At 46.3% G+C, this 26,167-nt stretch overlaps 8 protein-coding genes across 8 annotated transcripts; 6 read left to right on the forward strand and 2 right to left on the reverse strand.

Moving 5' to 3' along the window:
• The first annotated feature begins 1,707 nt into the window (after positions 1-1,707).
• PHALS_15216 (uncharacterized protein) lies at positions 1,708-2,373 on the forward strand. Its single transcript, XM_036407253.1, has one exon. The coding sequence runs from the start codon at positions 1,907-1,909 to the stop codon at positions 2,120-2,122; it is 216 nt and encodes a 71-aa protein (XP_036263493.1). The 5' UTR covers positions 1,708-1,906; the 3' UTR covers positions 2,123-2,373.
• Positions 2,374-2,383: 10 nt separating this feature from the next.
• PHALS_07254 (uncharacterized protein) lies at positions 2,384-3,376 on the reverse strand (the record flags this gene model as incomplete). Its single annotated transcript, XM_024720687.1, has 1 exon — positions 2,384-3,376. One exon carries the CDS (start codon positions 3,374-3,376, stop codon positions 2,384-2,386), a length of 993 nt encoding a protein of 330 aa, XP_024585861.1.
• Positions 3,377-14,169: 10,793 nt separating this feature from the next.
• On the forward strand, positions 14,170-15,239 carry PHALS_15217 (uncharacterized protein). Its single transcript, XM_036407254.1, has one exon. The coding sequence runs from the start codon at positions 14,628-14,630 to the stop codon at positions 14,823-14,825; it is 198 nt and encodes a 65-aa protein (XP_036263494.1). The 5' UTR covers positions 14,170-14,627; the 3' UTR covers positions 14,826-15,239.
• A 9-nt stretch (positions 15,240-15,248) lies between these two features.
• On the forward strand, positions 15,249-16,271 carry PHALS_07255 (glycerol-3-phosphate dehydrogenase (nad()); the record flags this gene model as incomplete). The annotated part of the gene is made up of 1 exon (XM_024720689.1): positions 15,249-16,271. The coding sequence occupies one exon, from the start codon at positions 15,249-15,251 to the stop codon at positions 16,269-16,271; it is 1,023 nt and encodes a 340-aa protein (XP_024585863.1).
• A 93-nt stretch (positions 16,272-16,364) lies between these two features.
• PHALS_07256 lies at positions 16,365-17,378 on the forward strand (the record flags this gene model as incomplete). The annotated part of the gene is made up of 1 exon (XM_024720691.1): positions 16,365-17,378. One exon carries the CDS (start codon positions 16,365-16,367, stop codon positions 17,376-17,378), a length of 1,014 nt encoding a protein of 337 aa, XP_024585864.1.
• A 792-nt stretch (positions 17,379-18,170) lies between these two features.
• PHALS_07257 (alkyldihydroxyacetonephosphate peroxisomal) lies at positions 18,171-20,099 on the reverse strand (the record flags this gene model as incomplete). Its single annotated transcript, XM_024720692.1, has 2 exons — positions 18,171-19,351; positions 19,412-20,099. The coding sequence occupies 2 exons, from the start codon at positions 20,097-20,099 to the stop codon at positions 18,171-18,173; spliced, it is 1,869 nt and encodes a 622-aa protein (XP_024585865.1).
• A 97-nt stretch (positions 20,100-20,196) lies between these two features.
• Positions 20,197-22,119, forward strand: PHALS_07258 (Uncharacterized conserved protein; the record flags this gene model as incomplete). The annotated part of the gene is made up of 1 exon (XM_024720693.1): positions 20,197-22,119. The coding sequence occupies one exon, from the start codon at positions 20,197-20,199 to the stop codon at positions 22,117-22,119; it is 1,923 nt and encodes a 640-aa protein (XP_024585866.1).
• A 110-nt stretch (positions 22,120-22,229) lies between these two features.
• On the forward strand, positions 22,230-25,862 carry PHALS_07259 (calmodulin-regulated spectrin-associated protein 3; the record flags this gene model as incomplete). Its single annotated transcript, XM_024720694.1, has 1 exon — positions 22,230-25,862. One exon carries the CDS (start codon positions 22,230-22,232, stop codon positions 25,860-25,862), a length of 3,633 nt encoding a protein of 1,210 aa, XP_024585867.1.
• Positions 25,863-26,167: the final 305 nt, after the last annotated feature.

The following is a 26,167-nucleotide window of genomic DNA, read 5'->3' on the forward strand; positions in this document are numbered from 1 at the left end:
ATTTATCAACGAACCAAGAAGCGAGCCCGGAGAGCTTTTCGTTGACCAAGCTCAGTTTGTGTAGTGAACGGGGGTTCGACGACGTAGACGCCGGGTGATCGAGTGATCGTGTCCTTCGCTTTTGTATCGAGATCCGCCGAGTTGTAGTCGTATTCCACACGAGGGTCAAGGACCAACCATGGATGCACGCGCATGAGAGCCGCCTTGTGAGCAGTATCCAGCTGCCGCTCCTGTGCCTTTCCTAGGTGATTGGTAATGATATCACTTCCCCCAGAAGTCGAGAGTTCGGGGAACGGACACAGTGTCCACAAGGTTCGAGCAGGGCTCACATCGCGCCACTGGGGCGACTCGCCCTCTCCTTCTTTCATCCTGGGAAAGGAGTATCCGACTCGTAGTTGACTTCCATCAAATCTTCGACGAGGTAATTCATCGCCCGTGGCGGGCTCCGTGCGCTGTTCGAAGTTGCACCGCGTGCAAGAGACGAAGAAAAAGGGCTCTGCCCGCAAGCGTTATCAAAAATATCGGGGCTGGATGATTTCAGTGTCTTCGACACAGAAACCAATGAGCAGACAAATGAAAGAAGGTTCTGGTGATGTTGTGGTGTCTTAAACGCGCAAGCCTCGTTCGAGACGACAGTTGAATGTGGATGTAGGTGTTCATAATCTTGATCTGGGAGAGTGTAACGGAGTCACACAAAGTGGTGTGATCAAACAATGGTGTGGTCCACACAAGATTTTATGATCACACAGTGTTGTGGGTTACACAAGATATTGCGAGCAGATAACGTTGTGGCTACACTTAAATAAGAAATCAGTACGTGGCTGGAACAGCCAGTAATTATAAATTGAGTTAGGTTTTCCTATATAGCTAAGAAACCCTATAGATTTAGATATAGGTTGCTTTGCCGCAAATATACATAGTTTACATTTGAAACGGAAGAAGTAATCAGCCTTGGGTTAAGGTTGTAGTTACTCTTGGAGTAAGCCGATTGTGATCCGCTACACTCGTACGAGTACTAAGTATAGAACGAAGGTCACCGACCATAACCAAGCTTTATCTGAGCAAATGAGCAATGGCAGCCCCGCTGCACTTTGTGGCTTGTTTCGTGAAGATGAGCATGAAAGTAAGTTAGCCTACTATCAAGAGGTACAACTACGGCAAGCTTAGATATATTGGTATTGATGTGGTTGAGGACAGTAATTTCAAGAGCACAACCGTTGACATGCTACTAAAATTATTTCAGTCCTATGTTCCATAAGTATTCTCATTTATATATGAGCCACTGAAATCTGGTAGATCTCCCTCAAACCGACTGTGCTGGACACAATTATGAGCAGTTTAGGAAATGATTGTTGATCGCCATTCACTAATACCCAGATTATGCCAAGATTCATGAACACAGCATTCTTCTAGATTACAAAGAGATCACTTTCACGGGCATGGTGCACCTGCGAGGTGCATTCGTTCAAACGCTGGATAAAGTTCATCCTACCAACAAGTGGAGCGGGCCGATCGGCTAAAATTATATCGACGTATAAGCTTCGACTTTTTAATTAAAAGTGAGTGTATTACCCTTTTTGTCACCAGACAGAGTGCGATGTTTAAGTCAGCTCTACTTTTTATCTAACACGTACAGAATATCGTCGTACCGACATAGAACCAAATCACATTTCTTTATCAGGGATATAAGATACAGTCAATACACAAAAAGGGCAAATTACAAAACTGTGCGAAAAGTTGAGGTACATAGGCCGTAGCCAATCATTACATATGCTGTCTTTGTAGAATTTTTAATAAATGGAAAATTTCAAAATGAGATCCTGCCGAATATTTCCGCACAAAGTTACTAAAGCGAATGTGCATGTAGAGCTTTCATTTTGGTGACACCTGTCATTTCCGTGTAAACATGCACATGGTGGAGTATTCTCAGTCAACACATGTAGTCATTTTCTCGTCGATTGCCAAGAGTTTGATTGCACCCACGCCTTCTACCAGGTTCCCAACGCTCTCCATCGGCTTTGAGAGAATTGATGCACCCATTGCGAGAATTAGCCCCTTGCTAATTACGCATCAAGAAAACTGTGCATTGAAGCCATGTGCGTTGTTGACTTTCTACAAGTAAAGGCGACATTTCTAAGCGTATTCCAATCGCATCGATTTCCATAAATTGAGAACAATTTACTGCTTAAATCATATTTTCCTGAGATATTAAATTTGTACATCACTTCTTCAGTCTTAGGCTTCATGCAAAGTATGATGTACAGCTAACGCTATAAGCTAGAATGAACTAGGTGACAGAAAACTTTTCAATTTTTATGCGCGAATCTTACTTCACCCGTACGACACTTAGTGATACTCTTTAGAATCCCACTTGTTACCTCGTTTATCGGCTTCGATAGTATGACGAAGGCGACATTGGTGCCCTAGCAAACTTGGAACTACGCATGCATGAAAGCACATTATTTGCTGATGTCGATCGAGACGCCGAAATCGCTTCCAGCGAAGCAAAGCGCTCGACATGAGACAATGCAGACTCACTCACTCGGCGGAACAAGTTGGGCTGTTCTGATCGGGGACACGCCAGCGACGGCAGCACATGTGGAGATATCCGAGATTGTCGACTAGGCTCGTATGCTCTTGGTACATCGTCTCTGTAGTACGTCGTACTTGAGATTGCTCTTGGAGCTGTCAAGTAACTAGTATTCACTAATGTTCCGGCAGCTCGATATTCCGAGCTTGAGTACCCAAGTGTAGGCTGTTGCACTTGATACTGTAAATATGGTCCACGATGAACGCGCCGAGGCTGCTGCCTACAACGAATTATTGGAGCATCAACTGCTCGAAATTCGGAAGGTACCACGTAATCGTCCGAGCCAACTTCCGATCTCACAGAGCCTGGTGTTGTGTACGACGAAGCAGGGGACGAGGGCAATAACGTTCCTCGTAGATTCTGTATTGGTGGTAAAGTCGTCACCTTAGGTGCTCTCGACACGTCATAGTTTCTTCTCAAACTCAACAATGTGCTGGGTGGAACCTCAAAGGACTTGCTAGGAAGTTGGTGCTGAGCACTTAGCTCTTGACGCGCCAGCTTGTCAATCCTGGCGTCATCCTCTGACCCGCTGTCCCGTCGTCGCTTTCTCGAAAACTTTTTTGCGTCAAACTTACGCTGGTGACGATTCTGCTTGTTGCGGTGCATATCGCACAGGTTGTGAGGTTTTCCATTCCGCTTGACAGCTCGTTCATTTTCACATTTGCGGGACTGGTACAGACACTTACCTCGATATGGACCGGGACAGCGCGTCGATAAGTGAAGAGTAGGCTTTGCAATGATTGCGGGGTCTGTCTTTGCTGCGTCAAGTTCATCATGCTCATTCATCGCGTTTTTGTTTCTAACAAATGCCCTTCTGTCCGCAGAATTTAGAACGATGAAGCTGTCGCTCGTGTCTGAGACGTTAGCCTCGTCATCTTCTGTGGAAGAATGTGGCTCCATTGTCAAAGCAAATGATGAGAAGAAGGACTGAGCTCTGCAAACACGGCGCAATGTAAGTGGACGAGTGACTTCTAAGCTGATACGGGATGTTGAGCAGACGATGGCACGACAGCGCTGTACTGTACCTACCAGAGGTTCCAAAATTGTGTGATTTGAGCTCCTCTCAGGTTTGATTCGGCTATAATCGTCATTTGCTAATTACTGAGATGACTTTATGATCTACTGTAATATGAATAATTAGTATATTTATATATACTGTTCAGCACCAGAGATGTGAAAGGTTGATTTTCTTATGTAAAGTAAGCGATCAAGACTCATCACAGAAGAGCTCTTGATTCAGATCAGTATATCTCCGGCTATATAAACGGCCATATTTTTGCAAAGACGTCACCACCGCGAATGCAAGCATTGTGGTAGTAAAAAGAAGACTTGAGAGATAGGCGATAGTAAGATTGTTTATCGGATAAATAAGTAATAATTAGATAATAATGCTTTTTGCTACTGAGGCTAGCCCTGATTGGCGATAGCATACTTAAACTGTGAGATTGCATCGTGAAAATGCTATCTTCAAAGCAGAAATTTGCTTGGTGATGCGTCAGGAGTTAGGCATTCCTCGATCACGACAAGACACCACATGGATAATGCATGCATCATCATAATCAACAAGATGAAGAGGAAAATCTCAGATGCTGTGCACACAAAAACAATCTGATTGGAAATAGAAAGAGCAAGGCTTAGATATCGCCTGGCTGTGAACCAACATCCGCGAAGCATAATACTAGCGGATCAGAAGTTTTTATCATATGGACTGGAATTTTAAGAATGTATCGCTTTTTTGGACTAGAAAACGATAATCTTCAAAGAATTTCAAGCCAAAGTGGAGTATATATTGGAAACTGATGCTGTGTAAAAGTTACATGCTGCACACTGACACTTCGCAACCTGATTTTGAAATGATTCTCTGTTTGTCCCAGCTCCTTTATTTTTCTTTTCGCTCTTAGAGAAAGTAGGATAGAAAGGTTTACATAGACTCACATCTAATTAGGGTTCAGAGACTTCATAAATACGGGTTACGAAACTTTAGGCGATACTTTTTGCATCTCAGTTTTGAGAAATTCGCTTATTACTTTAATTATTAAGATTATAACAAACATGATATTATATAAATCCTTTCGGCTTTGTATGTGTACGTGGGACGATATTAGGCAGTAAGATATATGGCCAATTTTTTTGACAAGTGCATCGTACTCAACTTCTCAATATTTCGTCAGCCAAGTTCTGTATTGACTTAGGCTCGTTCTCACTTATCGTTCCCAAGCTATAGGAAGTCTTACAGCAAAATTAAGAAAAGTTATTTTTTCATTTCTTCTCGAAGCAGTTTTATGCACTTGAATTGACGCAGACTCCATTTAAATGAACAGCAAATATCACTGTGCTTCGCAATGGATACCGTGCGAGTGTCGGGCGATAACCCCGAGTTGGTAAATGGGCGAACGTTGGTCATAATGGATCAATGCGTGAGGCCTCATGATCTACTGCAAAGGAAAAGCATGGCACCTTTTTAAAAGGCTTTTAAATCCACTTTTGGTATTGCATAGGGAAAAAGTTGTAAAGGCCGTTCCTGATACGCAAAACCAGGATCTCGCGAAGTATTAATTTATTATGTAAAAGAGTGCATAAATTATAAATAAGGGTTATGGGTGGTCGCCCCATCTTTTTACACGTTTTATAACGGGGTTGCACGTATCCTTGTATGAAAGCACCATCTTGTGCGACCGTACATAGGTGTGGATAACACAAGTTATTGTAATCACACAGTGGTGTTGGCTACACCGTAACAAGAGCAGGATTGCCACTAGTAATGCATATTATTATATTAATCGGGTTTTATTATATTAATCAGGTATAACATATTTATTAGGAAAGATATTGGCGGCTCTGCCGCAACTAAAGCAATTGAATACAATTTCAATTTTGAGCAAAATATACCCTTACCTTGGTTAAGGTTTACAGTACTCTTGGAGGCAGCGGCTGCACACGTACTGGTTCTTGGAAAGAACGTGAGGTCGGTGACCTTAGCTTAGCTTCCTTTAAGCAAGGAGCTACGGCTGGCCTGCTGCACTTGGTAGCATTCGTAGGCAATCTACGCCTGAGTCATTACGACTGATCTTCTGTGAGGATGAAGCAGTTCTCCTATTTGCCCCAGGGCATGCAGGATGGGCTTAATAAGTTGATGTCCCTGCTGGGCCCTGAGGACTAGAGCACCTTATTGCGCAAGGGCCCGCGGCCAAAAGCGCGCGCCTAGAGGCGGTTTCAAATTATGAAATTGCTCTCGTTGAGCACTTACAGCAGAAGCTGTCAGCGTCGACAGCGTCTATGACGCCACCGTCGACGACCGATGATACATTCCGACCCAGGCCGTTCGTGGTGAGAGTTAAGACCTTCGAGGGTAAGGATGGAGAAAATCTCCTGCTCTGGGTAAGAGAGGCCGAGATGGGCATGGCGTCCGTCATGCTCCAAAACAAGCAACACCGCGTGGCGCTTGCTATCTCCAAGCTCGGGGGCCGAGCGCGAGAATGGGCACAAACGTGCGGTGCTTCGAGTGAGACTGCGTTCCCCTCCCGGAAGGAAACGAAGCGTCAGCTTTGCGAGTGTTTTCACCGCATAATCAGGTATATCGCTTGCGATCGCGTTTCCTAGCGGCTCGACAGGGCAAGAAGGAATTGGTGGACTTTGTCCAAAGGTTGTGAGCTCTCATTGCCGGGATGGCAACAGTTCCTCTCCCCGAGCGGTCGCAGCGACCGTCTGTATGGAGGACCTTCGTAATGGCGCGGCCAGAATGGAAGTCTTCCATGTGCATCCGTCGTCGTTGAAGAAGCGGTAAACGTGACATAAAAATGCCGAATTCAACTTCAAGTCGGCACGCTTTGGTTGGAATGCGCACTCTCAGAGCTTGTCGAGCGGGCCTGAGCCAATGGATCTCAGCTATGCTGAGAAAGAGGAGGTAGAGCTCCGAGCTGCTGAGCAGCGTGTAAATACCCGACAGTGTTTAGTCTATGGAGACACCCGTCACCTTTGGACGGGTTGTTCCCTGCACAAGGCGCATAAAGGTCCGTCGAACCGACGTCTCGCTTCTAATCAGTCTGGTTTAACGCGGGGAAACGACAACACCCAGTAGGTGCGGGGCGCCCTACCGGGGAAGAATTGAGTTATGTTGAGTCTCAAAGAGGTAGAGGGCAGCACGGCCCAGTCCTGAAGAGCTGCGTACCCTTGAACACGGAACGTGTGATCAAGCCGGGCTTCCATGTCATGAAAGCGACCGTGAAGGATATTGATAAGCGATGGAAATCTTTATCGATTACGGTGCGTCGGGCAGTTATGCTAGACGGTGCACGATCGAAGGAAGTCAGCTGCATGCTGAGGTGCTGGAAGCGCGGTTGAGTGACACCGTCACTGTTCGCTTAGCGACGGGGAGTTTGGTCACTGTGCCGAGGGTCTTTGTGAGCCGCGGTGTCAAGTTCCTTGACTTTGATAGCGTGGAACGCTGTCTGTCCTAGATTCGGATGCAAGGTATGACCTTATCCTCAGTATAGCATGGTTGGAACACCATGAGCCTTGGATTGATTGGAGGTCAAAGAACTTGTGCGCTACGCGCAAGTCTCCCGATGCAGTTTTGGTGATTCATGAACACACCTCTGCTAGGAAGCAGAAGCGCTATTGGAGTGGGCACTGGACCAAGACGGTCAATGTGTTAGATATCGGAGTATCTGAGTTGCCAAATACCGAAAATGCGATGGGCAAGAGTCCCGGGCGTGGCTCGCGGGCTGAACGTGGAGTGACACGTAACCCACTGAGCGCTGCTCAAATATTGGAGCAGTTGCTGCATGCCAAGAGTGGCATGGTTGTCCAAGGTCCGTGGTATCAAGGGCGAGGCTCTTGTGATGCACGTGGTGTGGCACGTAACCCACTGAGCACTACTCGCGTCAAAAGCAGTTACTGCGTGCAAAGAATGGCATGGTCGGACGAGATCCGAGGTATCAAGGGCGAGACTCTTATGATGCACGTGGAGTAGCACGTAACCCACTGAAATTGCTCACGTTACGAAGCAGTTGCTGCGTACCAAGAATGGCATGGTCGGACGAGGTCCGAGGTTTCAAGGGCGAGGCCCTTGTGATGCACGTGGAGTGGCACGCAACCCACTGAAACTGCCCACGTTACGAAGCAGTTGCTGCGTGCCAAGAATGGCATGGTCGGACGAGGTCCGAGGCATCAAGGGCAAAACCCCATGTGATGCGCGTGGAGTAGCACGTAATCCACTGTGGAGACAGAGCCCTTCGTCAAATGTTGTTAATAAAATCAAGGCTCCGATGCAGCAGGAAATGGAGACATTGGACGACGTCGAGTGCGCATTCTTACTGGTCTGGATGAGACGTAAAACCTTTATAGGGAGGAGACGGCGAAGCCGTATGTTATCTGCAAGACGAAGATCCTGACCCAGGGTGTGTCTACCGTAGACGATAGCGCACTGCTATATACCCTTGTCAACGGTATGACGGAAGAGGAAGACGGCGACGTCACCCTCAAGGATATTCCCGCGGTGGGTGCTCTTCTTGAGCTTGACTAAATTTCTTTCGAGAAGTTTGGCGGTGCCTTGACGGCAGGCAATTTAGCCGAGGTGGCCATATTATGACGAAACGAGGAGATTAACTCGTCGTCGCTTTTGAATTAAGCTGTCCTGGAGGACACCAAGAGGATGCTGCACGCACGAAGTGGATCGTTGAACCGGAAGGATCCTTTGGATCTGTACTATCCTTTGGCGAAGGAATTTCAAGTCCTCGTTTCCAAAGACCCGCCGTCGGTCCTACCTCCAGATCGAGGTGTGCGTCAAGAGATTGAGCTGGTTCTGGAACCAAATACTGCGTAAAATGACAATGACCCCTGCCAAAGAAGCAGTATGACGTCATTGACGCCTGTTTCCGTGCGAAGCACGACGCAGGAATAGTGCGTGAAAGTAAGTCTACCCGTTCGGCACCCACGTTTTGTATCCGAAAGCCGAACGCAGGTGGCGTTTCGTTCACGCTTACAATAAACGCTGCCACACAGACGCAGATTCCTAGTAAGGATGTTCACCTGAACAATATGGCTGGCTGTACATAGTACAGCGAACTCGACTTGGTCAATGGTTGTTAGCAATTGCTATCGAGAGCGAGTGCTATTCCGCTGACAGCGGTAAGTATTTTGAGCGGGATGCTCTGGGAGTGGCTGGTGATGACCCAAGGGCTGTCAATGCACCAGCACCATCTAATTGTCTTGTGACGCAATTGTTCGGGCCCCATCGGGCGTATGCACAGCCATCCTTTGGCGACATCTTCGTCCACAGTCGTGCAGAGCACGGAAGGACAGATAGGAAAAATCACATCGTCCATTTGAAAGCGGCGCTCAAATGCATGCACGCTAAAAAGCTGTATGCTAATTCAGATAAGTGCATCTTCGGCGCGGAAGAAGTCCGCTTTCTAGGTTGCTCCATGGAAAGCCTGGCCTTCGAGCGGATCTAACTAAGATCGAGGCCATTGTGGACTGGCCGGTTCCAAAGTACCAAAAGGACTTGCGCAAGTGGCTTGGCCTCGCCAATTACTTGCACAATTATAGCGCAAATTATGCGGAAATGGCACGGCCATTGTCTAATCTCCTTAAAAAGGGTAAGGAATGGTGTAGGGACACCGATCATCGGGAAGATTTTGACAGGGTCAAATACAGCCTCCTTCATGCTCCAATACTGGCGTTGCCAGACCCCGATCTTCCTTTCAGTGTCGCCTGTGACGCTACGGACTTTGCCATTGGCTGTGCACTGCTGTAAGCAGACGCCGACGGGCGTGATCGCGTTCGAATCTCGCCAGCTTCAGGCTGAGGAGAGGAACCACCTAGTCCACGACAAGGAATTACTTGCGATGAAGCATGCAATTGTCAAGTTCAGGGTGCACCTGCTTGGCTCAAAGCCGTTTGTCTACACAGATCATGCGTCACTCCGCACTGCGACTCAGTCGCCTCACTTCTCGCAGTGAGGGCCATGTGTTCCTCCTTCTTTGCAGAAAATAACTTCTAGGTGAAGTACAAGCCAGGAAAGCCGAATGCTTTGGCTGATGCGTTGATACGCAGACCGGACTATGAGCTTGCTCATGTTTCGACGGTGATGTCGTCAGTGACGGATTTGATCCGGCTCCACATACGCGGGTGACAGTATGTGTGTAGCGCTGTTACAGGCTCGCGGGAGCAAGGAGCTTGGAAACTTGGACAAGAAATTGTCGGCGCGTTTGCGCTCACGGTTACACCGATACTCGTTGAATAATGGGGTTGCTGTATTATAGCACCGATTCAACGAAAAGCCACGAATTGTGATTCCTCACGATTAGGATTTAAAATACCGTTTCCTTTATAAGTCTCGCGATACCCTACTCAGTGGTCATCTGGGTCGTGAGAAGACGTACAGCCCCGTGAGTTACTAGTATTGGTGACCTAAGATGGACAAATGCACGAGCACATATGTGCGCACGTGTGACACGTGTCAAAGGGTGAAACCCTCTCCAAATGCGGCAGCGCCGCTGGTCAGTTTACTGGTAACCTCCGGGTGTTAGCAGCCTATGAGTATGGGCTTTGTGTTTGGTCTACCGAAGGACTCGCGGGTGTGGTGGTCTTTGTCGACCGTCTAAGCAAGATGGATCATCTTGCGGCAGTGCCGGACCGACACCATCGACGGTGTGAGTACAGCGACGCTGTTTGTGGATCGTGTCTTTTGACAACATGGACACCCGGAGTCAATTGTCTCTGAAAGAGACCCGCGTTTCACTTGGAAGTTTTGGTCTACAATCTTCAGGGTGCCGGGCACCAAGTTGACGATGTCAACAGCATACCACCCGCAAGAATAACGGTGAGACTGAGCACGTGAATCGCGTCGTTGACGACGTTCTTTGCAGCGTTTGCGCTGAGACACCGAAGCGCTGGAGCGCTATGTTGCCACTCGTAGAGTTTGTTCTGAACGATGCAGTACATTCATCTACACATCGTTCTACGAGAACGGGCTTGTTAATCCTTGCGTCCCGCTGACGCCGCCATCTCATGGCTCAGGGCTTTGTGGGGTAGGAATAGCCGAACGGCTAGCTGATGTCTAGGGTTTAGGGTTTAAAAAGTCGGAGACTTCCTGACGACCAGACTGAGTGTCTAACGACACGTTCGCGATGCGATGGCTGAAAGCCAAGACATGCAGAAGAGATATGCAGACGGAAGTGGAAGACGAAATGTTGAAAATTTTGAGGTCGGAGATCTGGTTTTATTACAAGCTGAACACCTTCCTACACATGCAGTTTCTGCTGTCTTTGGGACGAAGTTCTGTCCACGGCATATTGGATCGTGGCCGAGCGAGGTCTTGCGTATAAGCTGAACCTTCCGGAATGGATGCGCACCCCACCGGTGTTTTATGTGGGCTTGCTTATGCCGTACCGGGATATGGCGCAAGTGAACGTGGAAGCGTTGGGGCCAGGGCAGCGCTCACAGGTGCTTGACCACCTAAAAGCTAAACCAGCAACTGCTTTGAGCACGGAGTGCAACGATTTCCGTTTCCAAAGGCGCCAGGCACTCCACCGTCGCACGAAATGACGCATTTGTCTGCTCGACGGCTGGGAGCCGCTCCAGCAGAGCACGGAAATCTTCGACGTGAGGCAGTCGGTGCACAAAGTGCTCCAGGCTGTTGAGGTCTTCCCCACAGCGGTAGGTGACCTCGAAGAGATGCTCGGCAGAGTGCCGATGATGACGGATCTTGTACTCCAACGCTCGAAGAACATCGCGAGTCACCGGACAGCAATCGGCCAAGTCGTCATCGCCCGCCGCTGACTCTTCTCGATGAGAATAATGCGTCTACTACCATGTGAAAGGCCTTGTGGGTCGACGTCGTCGACGGGGTTTAAACCAATATCTTGTGAAGTGGTGGGAATACCTATACTCCGAGATCTCGTGGGATTTTGAAGTGCCACTTCGACAAGACTACCCAGATGTCGTAAACGCTTATGACCAGAAGAATCATGACGCTTTGCGTCGTCGTGCACCCCGGACTTTTCGGCAGTAGCCCGGGAAGCGTAGGGCTATGAGCTGAGCTCAAGGTATGGCCCTGAGCTGTTGTGGTCGTAGACTCACCCGGGAGAGAAACCACAGAGCTCGCGGGAGCGCGATGGATTGATCCATACGTCGCTGGGCGACGAAACAAGGAAATCGGTGTTGCGCCTTGAGTTTGACGCACGTCCACTTCCTTAATGCTTCGCTGTGAGTTGGACAGCGAAGAAAGCTTCTGGTGTCGCTGCTCAAAGAGCTCTTCATCGCCTGAGTGGTTTCGCCAGGGACGAGCATCACAGAAATTTTCCGCATTGCGGGTACAATAGCGTCTCCTCTTTGAGCGCGAAGTCGAGCGCGGTACATATCCTTTGAGATTTCTTGAGGCAACAAGGAGCGAGCTCGTAGAGCTTTTCGTTGGTCAAGCTCAGATTCTGGAGGGGTCGGGGCCCGACCACGTAGACGCCTAACGATCCTTTGATAGCGTCCTACGCTTCAGTAGCGGGATCCCCGGAGAGAAAGCCGTATTCCACACGAGGGTCTAAAACCAGCCGTGGATGCGCGCATAGCCGCTCCGCGGGTAGCCTCCAGCTGCTTTTCCTATGCCTAGTCGAGGCGATTGGGAATGACCCTGAAGGTAGAGAGGTCGAGAAACGGACATGAAGTCCGCAAGGTTGAGCTGGGTTCACGTGGCGCTGTTGGCGCACTTCATCTTCTTCGTCATCCCATGCTGGAAAGGGAGTATCCGATTCGCAGTCGACTTCCTCCAACTCCTCAACGAGGGAATCGGTCGTCCGGGGCGGGCGCGGTGTGTTGCGCTCAGTTGCCGAGAGCTTGAGATGTGCTCTTCGTGAAGTCGAGAACGTACTATCCCGAGATGCACCCTGTGCAGAAGAAGAAGGGCTTTGCCCGCGGGCGCCCTCAGAACCAGCTATGCTGGGTGTTTTGCGTGTCGTCGACACAGAGCTCATAGGGCGGAGAAGGTTTAAAGTTATTCTAAAGAACGTTAAAGTGTCTTAGACACGCGAGCCTCGTATGAGGCGATCGGATATTCACAACTTTATGGGAGAATGTAACGGGGTTACACGTATTCTTGTATGAAAGAGCGGGTTGCACAAGATCGTGCGACCGTAAATAGGTGTGGATTACACAAGTTATTGTACCCACACAGTGGTGTGGCCAAGAAGCCATATTGCCAGTAGTAATGGATATTACTATGTTAATTAGATTTTACTATAATAAATAGGTATTACCATATTTATGAAGAAAACCTAAAGTTTAGATATTTGCGGCTCTGTCGTGAGGAAAAAATTGAGTACAGCTTCAATTTTGAGCCAAATAGTCCCGTTACCTTGGTTAAGGTTTTCAGTACACTTGGAAGCAGCGGATTGCGATCCGCTGCACTCGTATTTGTTGTTGGAAAGGACGTAATGCCGGTGACCTTGGCTTAGCTTCCTTTAAGCAAAGATTACAGCAGCCCCGCTGCACGTTTTGCGCCTGCGCACATAAATTTAATACATGTCCCATCCTCCGTTAAATTCACTCACCGAGCTATGTATTACTGTGTCTTTTGATGTGGTGATCCGTAGGAGTGTCATGTCTCTAGCTCAGCGTCCCGTACCTGACGTCCCCGTAATGAGGTAGTACCACACATTGACTGCAAAGTATATCAGTGCTATGTCAAAAAATAACACCAAGCTTATAATGAAAAAATGACGCTATATATATGCTTTGATACAGCGGTAACTGAATTTCATTGCTTCTCGACGCTTTCCCATACAACTTCATAATTGTACGCTATATGTTTCGCCTCATCCACGAGATGTCACACCTCGTAGTCGGGGCAACGCGAAAGAGTATTTGCAGCCAGAATAAGCCGACCTGACTTCTATCTTGCCTCTGAGATGTATTTGACAGAATGGATAACTGTCTTGCTATCTCGTTGTAAGGTGCAATAGTAACGTCGCTGTGCGCAACGACACATAATTGTCCAGCTTTATACGTCGCTGTGTGCTGATTACTATTAGTATTCACCTCAAGACTAGGTTTGCGCTGAAATGTAGGTGGACGCAAATTGCTGACGTTAAGGCAACGGATCTGGCTGTTAACGGCGCACCTCCGATACAATAGCATCAGCGCCGAAGTCAACACGGCTATCGGTGACTCGAGCAATGATTTGTGGGGACAGTGTTTTTTCAGATATTTTGTGCCTAGAACGACATTATAGTCATCATCGAAGCAAGCAGGACGAAAGGGTATTTTGCCCATGAAAAATGTTACCTTTCGCATTCATTGTTCTTTGATATTGTCGTCGTTTGTATTTCAAGCAGTCGTGCTTCAGTTGCGTGACTCATTCGCCTACTCATAGGAGTATAAATTGTTAAACCAGTACGTAGCCTTCACTTTGTATGCGATCAAATGTTGCATATAAAATTGCGGTATCCCAGTTTCTGCACTTTTGATTGCACAATATAATACAATAGCGATCGGCTCTGATCGATTTGTATCGAAAACCTGTAGTCAACGTGATCGTAATAGGAATAGATCACAAATTACATTATGCAGGTAAACAAGAATTATTTTGCCAGTTCTTTGAAATAGATAAATCGAGTAAAAAAGCTAATATTTTGTCAAATGCGACTAAGTGTGAAATCAGACTTAACCATTGCCACGAGTTGCGGTATTTACAAAAGATGTGTATGAAACAAGGTGTTTGTTTGTGATCCATTTGAAGAGATTGAAATAGCAGAGCGGAACACGATCATGAGACTGCTGCCGTATTGCTCAGCACGACCTTGTTGAATTGCTGGAAGTCCAAGGTAAGCGAGATGAATTCAATCTCTAAAGCCCGGAAAATTGGCTGAGCTTGTAAAGCGGCTAAACTATAAATACTGCTTCATTTCTCACCTACTAATTCGGACGAAATGTGGGTTATTGATAGAATGTCTTTTCAGTATCTTTAGCTTTGTGCATTCTAGTATTTCAGTCATATATAACGCCTGGACATGGCAGCGAGCTCCACCCATGAGGCAATCAAGTCATGGGTAAATTACGAAGATTTGAACAAATTCTTGCAATCTACTGGAAGCGACACGGCAAGAACGTCGATCAAGTAATGGTCAAGAAAATTGGGACAAGACATCATTCCAGCCGCATTGACTATTCCTCGGAACATCAATACTTGATGCTGTGGCTTTGCTTTAAAATACTACATTTCTATAAAAATGCTGATTTGTAAAATAATGGATACAGCCCTACGTTAAAAACAACACTGTACACATTTATCGAAGTGTTGTCCGAATGATATCGATTGGCTTGTGAGGTGTCGACCTGCATAAAATATGTGTATTTAGTGAAATATGCGTTTTACCCGCAAATGACGGAAGACACAAAGTGCAGTCTGATTTTGCTGTAGTGACAAGTATGACATTGGAAGTTTCAGCTCGTGAATATTCTGTACCTTTATATTTGATAACCGTTAACTTCATTTTAATATCCTAATTTCGATATTTTCATTTGGTGTTTGTATCATGCTGTAAGTATACGAACACATCTTGTAGGACTAGCAGCCACATGTTTACGATGTCAGGTTCACGGAGCTACCACTTCAGCTTTAGCACTTAGTAACGTAAATCTCCCTCAATCTACCCTTTTTCTTGCCATGCCGCACAAAGTCTGCCTTGTGGGCTCCGGTAACTGGGGCTCAGCGATCGCGCGCATTATTGGCGAGAACACAGCGAAGTTACCCGAATTCGAGCCTAACATTAACATGTGGGTCTTTGAGGAACAAGTAGACGGCCGCAAGCTTACGGAGATCATCAATTCGGAGCACGAGAATGTCAAATACCTCCCAGGGTACAAGCTGCCAGAAAATATTATCGCTGTGCCTGATCTTCTCGAAGCTGTTCGTGACGCTGACATTCTCATCTTTTGTGTGCCTCATCAATTTCTTGGGCGCATGTTGACATCTATCAAGGAACAAGGTATAAAACAAGGCGCACTGGCAGTCTCACTTATCAAAGGTATCGACTTTGATAAAAACGGAATCGTTTTGGTGTCCGACCTTATCCGAAAGGGCTTGAACATTGACTGCAGTGTCCTCATGGGTGCTAATGTCGCCAACGAAGTGGCGGCTGGCGACTTCTGCGAGTCCACCCTCGGCTGCACTGACTTGCGCCATGGGGCGATTCTACGTGACTTATTCAATGCCCCTACTTTCCGTGTGGACGTGGCACTGGATCCAAATGGTGTGGAGCTGTGTGGCGCGCTGAAAAACGTTGTGGCGCTCGGTGCCGGCTTTTGCGATGGTCTCAAATATGGCGGCAATACGAAGGCTGCTATTATCCGCATTGGTTTGTGCGAAATGAAGAAATTCTGCTTCAAATTCTTTCAGGGTATTAAAGAGGACACTTTCTTCGAAAGCTGTGGTATCGCTGATCTAATCACCACGTGTTTTGGCGGTCGCAATCGCAAGTGCGCGGAAGCTTTTGTGACACAAAAAACCTCTTGGGAAGAGCTCGAGAAGACTATGCTTAACGGCCAAATGCTACAAGGCACTCTCACATCTAAAGAAGTGTACGCTATTCTTAAAGATCACAACGCCATCGAGCAATTTCCGCTATTCTCCGCAATCTATCGTATCGCTTTTGAAGGCGCCGATCCCACTTCGATCGTTCAACTATAGTGTAATGAACAGAAGCATTCGTGTAGCCACTTTTTTTTTTAATTTTACAATTTTACGGTAAAATTTATACATGACAATTGTATGGGTTGAGTCATGAGCGACAAATTTCCAGGAGTCTACAAGAGGCCGTTCGTACGCGACTATGAGCGTCTGCATCGTAAATTCACCAAAGCAGCGTGTGAGCAACTTGACGAGGAGGGTTTCGTAGTCATTGACGACTGTTTTGGCCATAATTGGGCTAGTGCACTCTTCGAGGAGATGCAGTGGCTCAATGACAATGGCCATTACAAGCCTAACAAGACGCAATTTGCACTCACTCAGATGGATACGGACGGAAAGTCTCAAGCATTTCACTTTATTAAGCCTCACATTTTTGAGGTGGATTTACATGATTCGTCGGTACGCGCAAAAGTTCCCGAGCTTGACGCATTGTTCCACTCGACGGAGATTCCGCAGGCTTTGGCTAAACACTTACCACAATACGAAATGCAGTTTAGCACTTCGGATAGGACACTAAAATTGCAGCGCAACGCTGGCCATGGAGGTTGCTTCCCATGCCATTACGATAATCCTGGGGCTCCTAACAAGAGAAAAGTGACGTGTTTACTTTATTTGAATGAAAGCTGGAAAAAAGGCGATGGGGGGGAAGTGCAGCTTTTTCCCTTTTTGCAACAAGCTGTGACTGTGGCACCAAAAATGGACCGCGTCGTGCTGTTTCAAAGTGATCAAATGTTGCATCGGGTTCTGCCATCTCACGTTGAGCGTTATGTGCTAACAATTTGGCTGGACGGCAAGAAAGTAAACGCACCGGAAGACTCACAATTAAGATTGGCACCGAGTGATTTAGCAGACTGGTTTGGCTTTCTTGAACGACTGCGTCGATCTCCCAAGCAGAGAATGCTGTCTCGGGGCGTTTACGAGGAGGAATATTATCTGTCGTTGATGGAGTGTATGCAAAGTACGTCGGCCGAAGGCTGTAGAGAGCTACTTAAGTCACATGAGACGCATTTAGAGAATGTTAAGCGCAATCATCCGTTGTACAACTTTATTATGCGATTGCGGGACGTTCGAACCATGAACCGCGAAGATCCAGTTTATCTGGATTAGTTTCGTACCCGACGCATTGATGCAATAGAATACCTTGTGAACAAAGAATGAGTGTTAAAAATTATGGTCTAGTTGGCAAACTTGTTAGACTTAACAGCCTATTCGTCTTGCAGATCCTGCTATCGTTATGCTTTGTTGCCTTCACAGCCCAAACGGCTGGTAGCGGTGGGGTAAAAACATAATGTCACCTAACTGGTTTTGCAGACCTCGTGATGCTGTGGAGCAGCCACTTATATATAATGCTTACTTTATGCTCGAAGGTCAAACTCAAAGGCATTTATTTGGTTCGAGCGAGCTCTGCACTAGAATCATTTTCTCAAATGATTCTAGTGCCGTTCTTCACGATTGCGGAATCATGTCAAACTGAATCGCTTATGGTCAAATACTATCTTGAGAAAAAATTCCATCAATGGCTGCTTTTTTGACAAACTTTATCGATATACACAAGTGACAACTTTGGTTCGTTCACTTTGTTACTAGACGAGCTGACTGCTATCATAGAAAATCTAGCTGTCAGAAGCTCTGTCAAGCGTCAATTCTTGATCGCTTGTTGACTAACAATATCATTTTCGCTATCCAAACGATAAGCATTGTTTGCTATGTTACTTGTCGACTTGGATTTCTATATCGTCGGTGTATGCAAGGTTTTACTCCTTGCATCTTTGATCTCGTCGCTTGGATAGGCATTTTCTACCTTTTCTTGTTTAGAAGCACAGCAAAAAGAGAATGCGGCGTTTTGATCCCATACGATGCGTATAATATCCTTTAATCTTGCTTCTAATTGATTAGACATTAAGCACCATGATTTTTTTCAACGTAATCATGAGACAGCTGCAAATTCGTCACAGCGAATACGTTCGTAGGATCCAGGGCAACTTTGATCCCTTTGATAGCTGCGATTGCGGGGGGTGAGATTGCTGCCTGCAACCAAGCAAGACGATGCTTGCCAACACCGTGATGGTGAGAAAGCGCGCCACCATTACGCACAATGGCGTCAACAGCAGCAAGCTCTGTTTCTCGAAATAGCGTCATGGGATCATCAATCCCAAAGTAATTAATGCCATAATACACGTACACGCAAACACCAGTGTCGTATACTTGTGAGATACGACAAGCTATAAGTGGCGGTACCTTGATGGCATGCTTCGCGGCCGTCAAATTAATAGCCTGCTTAATGTCAGTCACAAGTTGACGCGCATTCGTCCAGGGAACCGATGTCTCAAAGGACTCACTGATAAAGTAATAATCAAGTGCAAAATCGCGCAAGTACGCGATGATGTACGTAAAAAAGTAGCCTCGCTTGCCACTTTCCTCTCCGCCAACTATGCCATTGTTACGCCTGGCAATGATGTGAATTTGTGTTTGTTGCTCATGCACCTTCTGCTGGCAGTTTCCTTCCAATAAAACAGTGGCTGCGCACATTTCGTTGACGTCAAAACCACGAATCCTTGTCACATATGTCTTCGTCGCAAAGTCGATGACTCCAGCAGTAAACTTGTTGGTTGCGGATGACGTCTTAAGAGCCTGACCCAGCTGAAATTGCGTGTTGTCCAGTAGACGAAGAGACGCAGGCACGCACCCAGAGCGTGTAATATCCTTAAGAGCTGCAAGTCCATGTTCAAGACTAGGAAAAAGAAGTGAGTCGTATATTTGCACGCTTGGGAACTCGCGAAGTCGTAGCGTGACCAACGTATGCACTCCGAAGATTCCCTCCGAGCCCATCATAGCGTTATTCATGTCTGGCCCCATCGCAACGCGAGGCACATTAGCAGCGCGCTTCAACGTTCCCTGTGGTGTCACTGTCGTAATGTTCACTACTAAATCTTCAATATTCCCATACATGTTTTTCTTCATGCCTGATGCACGCGTAGCGATCCACCCACCCAGCGTTGAGAACTCCCACGAGTCCGGCTCATGTCCTAATGTAAGTCCACGATGACGCAACCGATCATGCAAATCCAGTCCAGTAATACCTGCCTCCACGACTGCTGTCATATTCTCTCTATCTACGCACACTATTCGTCGCATCTTACTTAAGTCCAGCGACACGATGGCACGTCGCTCTCTAGGATTGCACTCTAGAGCACTCGTGACATTCGTTCCTCCCCCAAAAGGGATGATACACACATGCTCTGCAAAATTTTGCGTCACTTTTTCTACTAAAAGTTCCACTTGACGATGACTTGTCGGCCAAATCACAGCATCCGGAACTCGCTCAACGTCTCGCACGTGACGAAGTCGAAACACGTCTTCACATGTCTGTCCATGACCATGACGCACTCTTTCTTCAAGTGTAGTGCTAATTTTTAAGCCCAAATTCTCGCTCGCCATGTTCAAGAGCTGCTTGAGACGTTTGTAGGCCATTTCGCCTTCTTGCAGTTGGTTCTTCAGTCGCAAGTCCTCAGGACGCGTGACACAAGGCGTACTTCGACGATTTGCATCCAATCCAATGTACTTCTCAGCCCAAGGAAGAAGATAAGGAAGAGTGCGGTCTGGAGCATTCGCAAATACTTCAGCGTAGCGGACACCTGAAATTTCGATTACTTTTTCCATATTGACAAAGAGTTTTGTGTCCTGATAGCCCCATCCATTCCAGCGGATGTCAGAACTCAAAGCCAATGGTGAGGAAGGAGATGGTGGTATAGAAACGGGCTGACCACCGGCTGAAATTTGGCTCAGTATGGCGCGCATTCGTGCTACTGAAGGTGTTACGTCAGACATGTTGATACTGTTTTGTCTTTTTAACACAATGTTTGTTGACGATTCAGACACCATCATTCAGAGAATCTGATGCAGCAACATATTTTAATTTGACAGCATGTTCAACTCTACGGCAGCGCTCAGTGCCTCGAAAGCCTCTCCCGACGCATACAATCTTGCAAAGGAGTACAATGCGGATGCCGCTGCTAATCTGACCTGTATACTACAAGCTCTTGAAAGCGCAGGGTTTTTCAAAGCGCATAGAAACTCGTACAGCGCCTTCGACCGCGTGCTGAGTGGCATCGCGTGGCTACTACAGCAGATCGTAAGAAGAGAAGATGCCGAGCAAGGGCGAGTCCAATGGGACATTCTTTACCAGTCCCACGACAAGATGAAGCCTCGATTAGGGCTAGCGCAGGAGGTGATTCACTGTGTCGAAGCTCTAAATTTTGATTGTCCTGTGGCAATTCAACCGCACCAACTGCTTCTACAGGACTTTGGGGATATTGAAAAAGTTCAAAAGCTCGTCGTCTGGTTAATAAGCGAGGGAGTAGATGCCTCACACCTAGCAAAAACTCGGGGTGAGCGAGCATACCTGGCGGTTGAATGTTCACAGACCGAAAAACAACACCCAAAACCCGTGAAGAAAGAGGTTGAGATAGTTTGTAATGCCTTTGCACCCGAGCGGCGGTGGCAATATATCGCATCAGAGGAAGAAGTTGAGAATGATGAGGATGCTCTCATCCAGCGATGCTTGCTGGAATATGGAGAAAGGGTGAATCATGTCGCCGTCGAAGACGATTTGTTAATGAAAATAAACGAAGACGAAACCAATAAAGTGAATGTCATGGCTCACATTGCGAGTCAAGCTGCAAAAATTGCTACAGCTGGATTATTGGAAATAGGAAAAGTTAAAGGATCGAGAAAGAAGTTGTATGATTCACATGCTGTTGAATTTCATACACACTATATTAAGGCTGTAAAACAGTCAAGAAAGGAACAACAAATACTTTATAATCAGCGCAAAGAGCGTGAGGCGAAGTTATTGCAGCAAGTGGTATCTGCTCCCACTGATATGCAGCAGGGTGTACAAGGTCGTATTGAGTCAAATTTTCTGCCCTCGTTGCACTTACTACGGGTTCAATTGAAGGAAAACGATTTCCACCTGGGACAACTGGTACAGGAAAAAAAAGATGTGGATGTTCTGATGAAGAAGGGCAAGAATCGAGCTGCAGCACTTGTAGAATTACGCTCTCAATTGAAGTTTGAAATTGCTGAAGTAGATGCACAGGCACCAAAGGATGTGAAAATTCAAGCTCACCTCGAAAAGTTGCGTCGTCTTGTAGTGAAAATCGAGACGCTAAAGCGTGAAAAGAATGATCTGCGACTTAATTGTCGTCTGGAGCTTGGAGCCCTAAAGGATCGCATTGAGAAGTTAAACCTTCACGTGACAGACAATAATAGAAGTCGTGAAGCCGACGAGTTGATTCTCAGCAAGATCGAGCAAACGCATGCTCAAATGGTGGAAAAGCGCAAAAACTTAAAGATCGCAGCTGCCCAGCAAAATCGAGAGCTACATCGTAAGTTGAAGCAGATTGATGACACGCCTTCCCGAATTGAGCTGGTGCAATACGAAAAGCGATTTATCGAGCTTTACAACGAGGTCGCATTGACTCTTGAAGAAACTCGCAAGTATTTTTGTGTATATAACACTTTTAAAGCTGCACATGAATATTTGGAAAAGGAAATTTCGCTTATAAAAAGCATAATCGAAAACGTTGACTGTGTCGTGGCTTCCCGGACAGCTACACAAGCCTTTTTTTTGCAAATTGAAAATATCATTCAGAATGTTCAAGGTATCGTGGCAAAGCAACAAAGTGTTCGAGATGGTCACCAAGCTCATGTGGACACGTTAGACAGCAAGTATCAGTTGCTGCTTGAACAAGAGCGAGTGTACGTGAATGCGATCCGCAACTTTCAGAAAGAGTGCGAAAAAAATGATAGACTGTTAGCTCGCGTTGAAGGGGTAGACCACCATTAAACATGAAGGTAGTGTCGCAGCGCATATGGTATTTAAAAATACCAAACCTAGACTTCAGATCGTTACGCTGCTGCGGCTGCTGACCCAATTTGTGATCGGACGTCCCAGGCATGAATACAAAATACGAATTAGCCCAGACAGCATCCCTCGCTTCATGCTTGTATTTCGCTGCTCAAGTACTTTGCTCAACGGCTCCTGTTCAAGAAACTTGTACTAAGTCCGTGTTGGCAGCAATTGTGGTGGAAGCCCACAAATGTGGGCAAGTGGCAAAGCGGTCAAAAGTCAGTCCTTCTATTGATATTCGAAAGCTTCTTACGAGATTGCAAAGTGAACAGAGCAATAAATCTTGTCCTTTAGTGAATCTTAATGTCGCTGATTTGACGTGGGATTTTGAAGGGGTGGTAGCAGATACGTTGGCAATGGAGATTGGGGAATTGCAAGACCGAGCAACATCGAGTGCTATAAACGTTTGTGTCGTGCTGACGGTGACATGCCAATTACTAGCTGGTGGGCATTCTGTGATTTGGTTCCCTCCGGAAAGCTTGTGCAGTTTTGGAAGTAAGAAACGTCAAATTCTACTTTACGTGTATCCCGGACGCGTAAAAGTTGTGAAAAGTACGAACGATTTAATTAAGGTAATGTACGACGAACTGCCTGTGCTGCGCGAGAAACGAGCAACATATAATGTTCGGGCAGTCATTTTGGGCTCAAAGTCACAAAACCAACAAGACGAGGAGCGTGATTTTGTTCGATTGAGTGGTCTCCAAGAGCATCCAGAGAACCAAAAGGTCATTGATAGCACTCCGATGCCCACAAAAAGCCTGAATGATTCTACCATGAGGCGGTCAAGTGTACACAATACTGATCAGCTGTGCTTTATAAATCCACCAACCGATAAGTTTACCGAAAATAACAACAACCCAAAAATGATCGCTGCATGCTCCACGCATATTGATGACTTTGCTGCAACAATCCCAGAACCACGAAATGATGAAAACGATGACGTGAGCAGCCTTCTCTCTCAGTCAAGCTTTCCTGATCATACTGAGGTTATGCACACCGAAGCATACTTGACCTCTTCGATATTTTCGTTTGCCTTCCAGCAGCAAAACTTGACAGAACCACAAGGGAATGTCAGTGGACAATTGAACAACAATTTTTGTGGTGCCCCAAGTATTACAAAAGCTGAAGTCGCTATAAAAATGGAGTTCAAAGGAGCTCCTGTAAATCGGGCACACGTTGAAGATGTTTCCTCTCAGCGCCAAATCATACAACCCAGAAGAACTTTCCTATCATCGTCACTTGCTAATCTTACAACGGTCACCAAAGAGAAATTGTTTGAGGCAGATTTAGGGTCAAACCTCGTAGCTCATGGAGTAACGTGGCAAAGCTATGATAGCAAAGTGTTCAGAAAGACAGCGCTGCCGCAGCAGCGAGCAAAAAGTCCTGGTTCAAATGTGGCAAAGATGAAGGATTTGGCTGCTACCGCATCGTGTAATGTAGAAGATAAACAAATAGGATTGGTATTAGATCAACACAAACTGAAATCTCAATTTGAAAAAGAAAGTGATGGACAGCATGGTCAGTTATATGATGACAGCGGATCAACAAACGAGTTTAACGCTGATAAGAGACTTGAATGCGACAAAGTCCAGCCTGAACAGCATGAACCTTGCACGTATTCGTCCGACAAGCCTGTTCAGCATGTACCTTGCACATATTTGCCCGACCAGGCTGATACTCGTTCTTCTTATGGATGCTTCTCGTCTAGTACTAGTCCAGATACGAATAGTATTGAGACAACTGTTAGTATATCTCGTGCGCTCGGTGAAGGCTTCACATGCGATAGTGAAGGTGTTGATGATGCCTTTCTGAATAACATGAATGATGAAGCTCACGCGGTCGATACGTCAAACATCAGTGTGCCCAATAGCGACAAAGATATCGCGTCCGATAGTGATGAAGATGTTGTGTCTGATAGCGACGAAAAAACTGTTCTCGCTGTCCAAACTGCTGCGGTCGACATGATCAAGCAGACTCAGTCGCTCAAACTCAGATCAGCGGAGCAAAAGCCAATATCACGATCCGACTACAGAGATAAGCTCGGGCCTCAAATCTGGTGGGAGCTTGAGTACACGGCTAAGAAACTTGAGCGTGAAGAGATGATGGAGCGGCGTCAACAGCAGCACAATCGTCACAGGCAAGATGATTATCAAGATGGAAAATGCGCTTTCACTCGGAATATACGACTAGCAGGGTCACAAGAGATGAAACATAGTCGATTGAATAACCCGAGAGAAGAGAAAAGTGTGGACCTTAACTATGAACTGCATGACTCACGAAATTTGACTCATACTGAAGCAAGTCAACCTGCTCAAATAGATACATTCATTAACGATGAAGATGAATTTGTCAGCTTTGATACAATTGCAAACGATTCAGCAGATGATAGGGATTTCAAGTTACAAAATGAAAGAACGGTGCCTTCTTTCGAGAGTCAAACAGATAAATTGGATGCTGGGCTTCTTGAGGGCTTTTTAGAGCAAAAAAGTAATATTTCTTTATCCCAAAGAAATGATGTAGACTATCTAGTTCCAGCGTCCGTCTTAAAATCGCGCGAGGATTCTTATGTGGTATGCACATCTACGACGAATTCTTCCGCTTTAGTGCCATCTTTGCCTGACCAACCCATTGAAGTAAATTTGATGGAACCAAAGCAGCAACAACTTTTAGGTACGTCCCCCGTACATTGTGCCTTTGTGGAGCGTTCATTCATACGGCCCCAGATAACTACATTCACATCTGCAACTCCTGTAGCCAGCAATAATATGGGGGTTGACGATGAAAGGTTGACACAATTGATGTTGACGAGCACCAATCGAGATAGCAAAAGCTTTTCTTCACCCGCAAAAAAGGAAGATCTGAATACGTCGACGTCAAACAATGTATCCGCTATTCCATTTACTGTTCGTGGACGCGTACCTATTCGAAGTCGAAATTGTTCAGCTTCAAGTGAGCTTTTGAGTTTCAAACAGAGTCCTACTTACATTGGATCGAATCATAGCAGCGTTAAATCTAAAGTATCGACTACTGCCAGCCCATCTGATCACTTTGCGTCAGCATGTCTCCACCATCGATCCCCTGCACGTAAATCAGCTCCCATCGCAACATTTGTCCCCCTAGAGAATAGCGCTGTGGCTTCCCGTGAACTAAAGCTCAACGAGCTACGACAAAAGAAGCTACAGAAATTACAACAGGCGCGAAGTTTGGCACTTCAACAGCAAAACGGAAAGCAAAGATTACGTCGGCCACTGTCATTTGCCAGCTCGTGTTATACAAAGAAAGCATCAAATCGGCAGCTAATACAAAACGCTTTGGAATTTACGCTTTTAGCAGGTGGTTCGATGGAGAATGACCGCACGCTGGCCCTACAGGCTTTAGCTGAATCCACGTGCGACAACTTTATTGTCTTGCTTAAGTCTGCAAAAGAATTAAAATTTCGTGCCCTTTACGAGGCTTACGTCGATCGTGACTCCGCCACTCGAATTTTCTCGCTGCTGCCAAGTACTTCGTCGCGAGCTCCTCTGAGGATTGGCAACAGCGAAATGATCGCGCAGTTTTTTAAGTACAGTTCCGCCAAGAAACAATTTTTGCCTGTTCCCACGCGATCCTTCACGATTAAGACTGACGCTTGCGCACTGGTTGATCAACACAGCAACAAAGGAAGTTTGATGTCGCGCTGACATATTTGTTGTAAAAGGACCATGAACAAGGTAGCGACCACTCAATCGAAAACCTTAGTATTTTGACAGCGAGATCGTGATTTCAGCTTTGTCGGCTAAATTGATTGGGTTGGCTTGCACAATGCTGGGAATCAGGAAATCGGGCAGTGGTTTTCTTATTATTGATCTCGACGCTGCATCTGACAATGGCACATGACGGGGCCGTGAACGGCATCATGTGCAAAAAGCTGCCACCACGAAAGAGATTTTATGAGCATAATTCTGACAATTAGGTAAGAGTTACAAACTCTTAATTTTCGTCTTTT

The sequence above is a fragment of the Plasmopara halstedii genome (assembly GCF_900000015.1).
Source record: "Plasmopara halstedii genome assembly, contig: Scaffold_3073, whole genome shotgun sequence".
Classification (NCBI taxonomy): Eukaryota; Oomycota; class Peronosporomycetes; order Peronosporales; family Peronosporaceae; genus Plasmopara; species Plasmopara halstedii.

Bases quoted from the DNA above. Each gene is read 5' to 3' on its own strand.
- PHALS_15217 (XM_036407254.1), top strand. From the start codon at position 14,628: ATGGGTAAATTACGAAGATTTGAACAAATTCTTGCAATCTACTGGAAG.
- PHALS_15216 (XM_036407253.1), top strand. From the start codon at position 1,907: ATGCACATGGTGGAGTATTCTCAGTCAACACATGTAGTCATTTTCTCG.